Consider the following 7,168-nt stretch of genomic DNA (forward strand, 5'->3'; position numbering starts at 1 on the left):
GGGGGCAGGGGGCCGCAGGGCTGGCTGGCCGGGCTGCAGGGGAGGGGGCCGCAGGGCACAGTGCAGAGGGAGCTGCGTCAGGCTGCAGGCAGCACACGCCCAGGGTCATGGGGTCCATCCTCCTGCCTCCAGACAGACGCACGCATGGCCCTCAGAGGGAGCTAGTCTCCCTTCCAGGACCTTCCTTTCACCTCTCACTGCAGCCCCACCTTCTCCACCTACAGCCAAACTGGCTTCTCCTCCAGGAGCTCGCCTGCCCCCAGCTTCATTCCTTCCCTGGGCAGCAAACCCATCCAACCACCTATCCCCAAAGTGTCTGGGAGCCCCCCCACACACACACACAGCCCTCCTGGGCCCTGCTCCCCAAAGTCCCCCCTCCCTGGGTGACCGCGCCCATGGCCAGCTGGGGCTACACACCAGAGATGAAGGACAGCCCCAACCGTAATCGCTCGCAGTGGTCACTGATGGCAGCCAGCTTTCACAGAAAAGGAAAAATGGCGCCTGTGTCAGCACCTCGTTTATTCACGCCCCAGACACGGGCTGAGGTGTCTGCTCCCCCAGAAGAGGGAGGTGCCAGGAGCTCCCTCCCCTAACTGGTCTTCCCTTTGCCCTTACAGGTGGAAGTGCCCAAACTGCTGCAGTAGGAATGGGTGCCACCCTCCATGGCCGCGAAGGCCCAGGCCTCGCCTCCCAGGGCTGCACAGACCCCCGCGCCACCACTGCTGACCGCTACCATGGCCCTGCTGGGCCGTGCTCAAGGAGGGCGGCATCTCTTCTTGCGTCCCCTTCCTTATTCCTGAGGCTCTCCGAGCATTTCTTCTCTACCTGGAGCTGAAGTTTCTGGACAAGAAGAGTCCTTTTAGCCCATCACTGAGAAGATGGCATGCCCGGGGCCCCCGTAGCTGGCAAGCTGCCCAAGCTGATCCAGGGAAGATGTGCCGCAGGGATGTCACCAGCCCAGCTCCGCTGCCCCCCTGGGCCAGGATTCAGGCCTCTGAGGAGCCCTTGGGCAAAGCTGTGGGCTGGTGGCTTCTGTGCAGGGCAGTGGCAGACACTGAGAGGTGGGAGGCCAGGGGGTGAGGGAGGAGGGCCTCAAACCCCTCCCAGGCCACGACGCCCCTGCACAGGGCTGGCGGGCGTGCGTTCCAGGGGGAGGAGAGCCACAGACAGCAGCTGGACCCGGAGGTTTGATGCCAAAGCGACATTTGCCCCACAGCCACCTGCTGTTGTGTGAACGGCTGTGTCTGTTTCCCATAGATGTTGGTAATATATACAAGCCTTGAGCTGTGTGGTTGTGCCCACCTCTGTACTGTGTGAGGGTCCAGACGGGCTCCCTGGAGGATTCTAGAAACTCAGGTTCCCAGCCTGCCCCCCGACTTGGCCATGAAACAAGTTCACCTCCGCAGAAAGAACAGTGTGGGGACAGCCTAGAGCCCGTCAGTCCTGCCGCCTGGGGCCGCCCTCAGGGGTGACGGCGAGTGGGGCCCAGGGCCCGGAAGGTTTGATATCAGCACGCTCCGGGGGTGCTCATTCCATGACTCCCTGACTGTGGGCTCACGGCCAGCTCCCAACAGCAGCCCAGGAAGTGGGCAGAGAAGCAAGGTGACCATTTGGGGAGCAGCACCCTTGGCCCCTACTCACTGAGCCCACTCCCTGCCCTGGTGGTTGGCCAGCCCTGACCAGAGGGAGCCCCCACACCTTCTTGGGGTACATCATGGGCATCCTTCTGGTTTGAAAGCTTAAAGGTGCTGGCACCCCGCAGCACTGGGGCATTGCCACTTTGGGTCTGGGTCACTTGCAGGGAGCACAGCAGTGGCACCATCTTTGGGGTACAGGCTGGACCCCTCCTAGGAAGCAGGATTGTCGTGTTAGGTCTGGCCAAAAACAGAGGGCAGGCTAGCCGTGGGAACAGAGCTCAGGTGCCAGGCACAGCCTCAGCCCCTGCTGTCCCCAGGAGAGGGTCCTCAAGGGTGCCAGCTTCCACTTGCCCTGTCTGCCCGTGCTCGCGTTGGCTGCGGGCTTTGGTTTGCTGCAGCTGACCTTGCAGCTCGGAGGGGGGGACAGCATCCCTCCACTTCGCAGATGAGGCTCTCACTGGCAGGGCCGTGATCACACACCCGCCAATGACAGGGCAGCTCAGGTGTCCCTCCTCACCTGGCTGCCGGGAGACGGACGCAGCCGCAATCTCCAAGTCCTAAGGCTGCCGCAGCACGTGCCACCTTAGGAAGCCTTTTCCAGCAAACGAGAGAGAAACTTACACAGACCGAGAAAAGCACAGCACTTCCTACTGTCCACCAGCGACGAGGGGGCACCGCCCGACACGGAAGACGTGTCCCCCCCACCCGCGACCTGATGCGGGAGCGCAGCGCCACCTGGTGACGGGCCAGGCGCAGGCCCCTGCCGACCGGGGTGCCCTCCGCGCACCCAGCGAGGTCCCCTTGGTCTCCCGCCCCGCCCGCCCTCCCCGGGCTCCAGGCCGGACCACGGTCACAGTCCCACAAGGGGCCTTTTCTAAGAAGCATAGAGTCTGGATGCGGGCACCACCCACCGCGCTTCTGGACCCCCGAGGTCCCCGAGCCTGCGTGTCACGGGTTGCCACCTTTCCCACACGGGTCCCCAACCCTCTTCGGCCAGGGCTGGTGACAGGGCCTCCATCCGCCCCTAGCGGTGAGCTTCCCCTCCCTTCCTTTATCCCTCGGCCCCCCCAGTGGGTGCTTTCGGGCTGCCTCCTCAGCTCCCTCCGGCCCCCATGCACCCAGGACCCCTGCCTGCACCTGAACCCCGCCTTCCGCCTTCCGGCGATGCAGTGCTCATCTCCCACACCTCCTCTCAGGGTCCCGGCCCCTCCCTGGGAGGCAGGACCCACGTACACCACGCAGACCCCCATCCCGGAGACCCCCACTGCTGCTCCCATCCTCTACCCGCCTGGCCTGGGGGGCAGCCTGGTTTTCAGCGGCACTAGCTGAGAAGCAGGGTGATCCCGAGAGACTCTGAAAACCTATCCTGCAAACCTCCTGCACCTCCCAGCTTCAGGAGAGAGAGGAGATGGGGCTCCCAACCTTGGGATGACCCGCGGAAGCCCTCTCCTGAGTGTGGAGCCAGGACACCTGTGGCCCCAGCTCCCACCTCTTGCCCCCACCTTCAGAGAGAAGGTGGATTTGCAGCTGTGGCCCCAGAACTAGCAGGAGCCCAGAGGCCTGAGGCAACCCTGGGGGCCAGGAGTGGGGGCCTGTGGTGGAGAGAGGAGGAAACCGAGGGCGGGGGACAGGCGGGACAGGAAGTGGCTGGCTGGCGGTGCTTTGTACAGTGGCACTTTCCCCACTTGAATTAAAACCTGTACACTCCTTTCCCTGGCTCTGTCGCCCAACAAGTCCTGGTGTCCCCGGATAGCCGGCAGGGGGCACACAGGAAGCTAGCTCCCAGTGGTGGGCACTGACATGGGCCTCAGGGAGGTGACCTGCTGGGGTCCCGAGGATCCAAGGCAGGTGACAAGCACCTTGCACCAGTGTGTCCTGGGCCCTCTGATGAGGGAGGAAGGACAAGTTCACATGTGTATTCCACCCTCATGACAGACCCATTCTGCAGGTGAGCAAACTGAGACCTGGGGACCTTCAGAGACATACATAAGGTCAGAGAGTCACGGGGCCAAACACAATCTATGTGGCCCCAAAGGGTGACAGCCCGCAGCAAGCTCTGTGGTACATATGGGTGCCCTCTTCCCAGTGGAGCAGAACCCACCTCATTGGCAGTGGAAACCAGACCCGAGCGCTCTCAGCCTGCGGTGGCCCTGCCTATGGTGCGGTGAAGGTGGCGCTTGCTCCAGCCCTGCCCCTGGTCCCTACTTCAGGGATGGGCAGCTGCCCGCAGTGAGCTGCGTCCTTACAGCTTTAATCCAGTGGGGTGGCTGAGAGCAGGGCTTCTGCCCACAGCAGCAGCAGCAGGCATCCTGGGAGCAGAGGGGCCATAAGGAAACAGGGGCTGTGACCCAGGCTTTCATGTCCTCCCCTGGCCCCGGCACAAACAATCCACGAGCCCAAGCCCTGCCCACCGGCCCTCATTCATGACCAAGTCCCACGTCTTTGGGGCTCGGTCCCCAGGAAGGCGCAGGGCAGGGCTTGGCCTGGGCCTGTTGAACAGAGGGACCCTGCCGGTAACACAGCCATCAGTGAAGGGGCAGCAGGCACAGTGCTGGCTCCTTAGGCTCCTGGGTAGGACGGCTGTGGTGGCATCTGTGGGGGAGGAGCTGAAAGCAAGAGGGATGAGGGTCAGGGGTGTGCAGGGTGTGAAGTATCCCCATCCCCAGCCCCGGGCTGCAGGGTGCCTGGGGAGCAGGAAGTCTCCAGCTGGAGGGAGGGGGCTGGGGTGAGAGAGGGGGCGGGGGACTTCCCAGCGTCCCAGTGCAGGGGTGGAAGCAGGTGGGACAAGGGGCTGCAGGCTGGTCATTTACCTGCAGGGTTGTGTGTAGGGGGCACAGCCGGGTAAAGTGGGTGCGGGGAAGGACCAGTGGGTGGGTACAGGAAGCCAGGCTGAAGGGCTGCAGGGCCTGTCATAGGAATGGCCTGGCCTGGGGACAAGGAGCAGCACTGAAAGCGCCACCTCCAGCGGGCGCCTCCTCTTCCTGCCCCAGGTGACCAGCTCTGGGCCCTGCCCTCTGGCCTCTTAGCTGTGCAGAGGATGGCGCAGCCTCCAAGGGCCCATCTGTGTTTAGCATGGTTTCCAGCGGGTCTGAGACCCCGCGAGCCAGACAGCACAGCCAGGGGGCTGTCCTACCTGGGCGAGGAGAGGGCAGCTGCAGGGGAGCGGCCTGAAATCTAGCAGAGCGGCCCCCAGGGGTCCCCCAGCCCTTCTCTGCCACTCTGCTCTCCCATATGGTGTCAGCAGGTCTGGGCATGTGCAGTCACATGCCAACACTCGGGCAGCACACCAGTCAGCGCCAGCCCTGCACGTGGGAGTCCTTCGCATGCACCCCCCACGGAAGGCGGCACACTGGCGTCTGAGTACTAGCGTGTGAGCGCAGCGTACAGTGCGAGGCCCACGTGTGCACACGGGCTCACCCCCCGCCCCAGGCCCTCGTGCACGGCCCCTACCTTCAAAGAGGCGGTGCGGCTGCCGGTACCGGCGGTGCAGCTGGTAGCCAGTGCAGAGGCAGCAGCAGAGGCTGGTGACGACCACGGCCACAAACAGGGCCACAGCAGAGGCGACGCCTGCCACGGCCTTGGGGCTTGATGCAGAAAACAGGCCCCTCAGACGGCAGCACTGCTACGGGCCTGGGCATGAGGCAGCCGAGGCCTGGGGGCCTGTGGGCTCTGGCCAGGACCTGGGCGAGACCGAGGGGGCCCCGCTTCCCACGAGGCTGTGCAGCCCCCAGGCTGGCGTGGGGTGCTGGGGACTTGCAGCTCACAGTAGCACTGGAAGGTGCCGTGGAACCAAGAGGCATGGTCCTTAGGTCCCGGTGCAAACTCATAGCCACCCCATGTTTCATACTAGTGGGCCCTCATTTTACAAAGAGGACACCATGACCGGAGGCCACAGCGAGGGAGAAGTGGCCTGGGAATGGACCCCAGTCTCCCACCTCACGCCACAGCGTCTTCCACAAACTGCACTGCAGTCTGGGCTGTGACCCTAGTCCTGACTCCACAGGGTCTCACAGGACCAAGGGAAGGGCTCTCTGAAGGACCTGGGACAGTCGGCCCACCCAGGCACCTCATCACACAGATAGGCTGCTCCTGGCTGCGTCACCAAGTGGGAGCCCAGGGTTCCCATCAGCATGTGGGTGGACCAGGCAGGGCGGGAGGGAGGGCAGCCTGAGAGGAGGACGGGGGAGTGGCGCGGCCGGCCCACCTGAGCCCCTGGCAGCGCTTTTGCTGCCACTTGGAGAGCAGCAGGTTCAGGTCCCCACAGCAGTACCGACGATGGCAGGTCCCACAGCAGAAGGTGAAGGCTGGGCAGCTGAACCCCGGGTGCCAGGAGCCGTTCTCGTCCAGGTACCCCAGGCAGCTGGTACCGGCCAGCACTGGCAGGGCGGGGAGTCAGGGCTACCAGGCTGCTTCTCCAGCTGCCTGTATCCCCAACCCCTGGGCCCCTTCCCGGGGTCCCTCCAGGGGTCTCCCACAGTACACCCCTCCCTACGGTGCGCCCCAGCCCTGGAAGCTGGAACCTGAGAGCTGCTTCTTGTGTCCACCCTGAGGATCTCAGCCCGACCCCGACCCCGGGTCAGCTTCCCAGGGCCCGGATTCCGGTCCTCTCCCTCCCACTCCCTGTGGACTCGCAGCACCCCCAGGGTCTTGGGGACCCCGCACCGAGGATTCCCCCTCCACCCAGCCCACCTGAGGCCTGGCTCCCGCCCCTTACCCACGGGGGCCCCCAGCACCAGGAGGGCGGTCACAGCGAGCGGCATGGCGCGGGGCAGGGGTGCTGCGGGGCAGGCTCGTCTCTGGGGGCCGGACTGACAGGTCCCAGCACCGTGACCCCGCCCACCGGCCACGCTCCCAGATGCGGAGCTCACAATCCCGCGCGTGGCCGTGCCTGTCCCGGCTCAGCGCTGGCTCCTGCGTGGGAGCTGAGGCCCATGCCTCACCCCCCTGCTGCGCCCAATCAGGCTCGCAGATCCCAGAAGCCTTGATCCTGGTGCCAAGGCCAAAGCACGTGGCCAACCCTGGAGGGGCAGGGCTGGACGTTCCTGTGTCCCAACGTCCAGCCCGGGGCATCCTGGAGTCACCCCAGCTCTACTCCCAGAACACAGGCACCCATTGAAAGGCAGGCAGCTGTGTCCCCACTGTGCCCACAGGCCTGGACCCTGCCAGCTGCGCTGGCTTCCTGAGATGGCCCCTTCCCCCTCCAGTGGGCAGTGCTGGCATGTACCAGCCTATGGCCTCACTAGTGGGATGACAGGCTGCTGGCCACCTGTGACCCATCCAGGCAGACACCCCCTTTTCAGAGAACGGTCCTGCAGAAACACTCCATGGTCAGGGAGCAGAGGGCAGGGGTCACAGGGCAGATAGTGTTGTAGGGTGGGGGGTCCATCGCCTTACAAATGCACCTGAGTGTTGGGGACTGCCCCATGCTACACGGGGGGCCTGCCCCAAACCCGCAGACCAGGCTACGGAGAGAATCAAACACCCGCCTTAACTCCTGGCCACACACAGCTCTTTCCAAAGCACGAGGACGT

General features: G+C 64.6%; 2 protein-coding genes across 2 annotated transcripts in view; one reads left to right on the forward strand and one right to left on the reverse strand.

Moving 5' to 3' along the window:
• The window catches only part of LMOD1 (leiomodin 1), a 27,106-nt gene extending 23,759 nt beyond the window's left edge, over positions 1–3,347 (forward strand). Inside the window, exon 3 of the mRNA XM_081038942.1 lies at positions 618–3,347. Coding sequence (XP_080895068.1) covers positions 618–835 — 218 coding nt within the window. The 3' untranslated portion in view covers positions 836–3,347. The remainder of the gene's footprint in view (positions 1–617) is intronic.
• Positions 477–6,567, reverse strand: SHISA4 (shisa family member 4). The gene is made up of 5 exons (XM_081038943.1): positions 6,352–6,567; positions 5,842–6,013; positions 5,088–5,221; positions 4,448–4,564; positions 477–4,243 (listed from the first exon to the last, which is right to left on the reverse strand). Exons 1-5 carry the CDS (start codon positions 6,395–6,397, stop codon positions 4,197–4,199), a joined length of 516 nt encoding a protein of 171 aa, XP_080895069.1. The 5' UTR covers positions 6,398–6,567; the 3' UTR covers positions 477–4,196.
• Positions 6,568–7,168: the final 601 nt, after the last annotated feature.

This window comes from Rhinolophus hipposideros, assembly GCF_964194185.1.
Source record: "Rhinolophus hipposideros genome assembly, chromosome: 26".
Taxonomy (NCBI): domain Eukaryota; kingdom Metazoa; phylum Chordata; class Mammalia; order Chiroptera; family Rhinolophidae; genus Rhinolophus; species Rhinolophus hipposideros.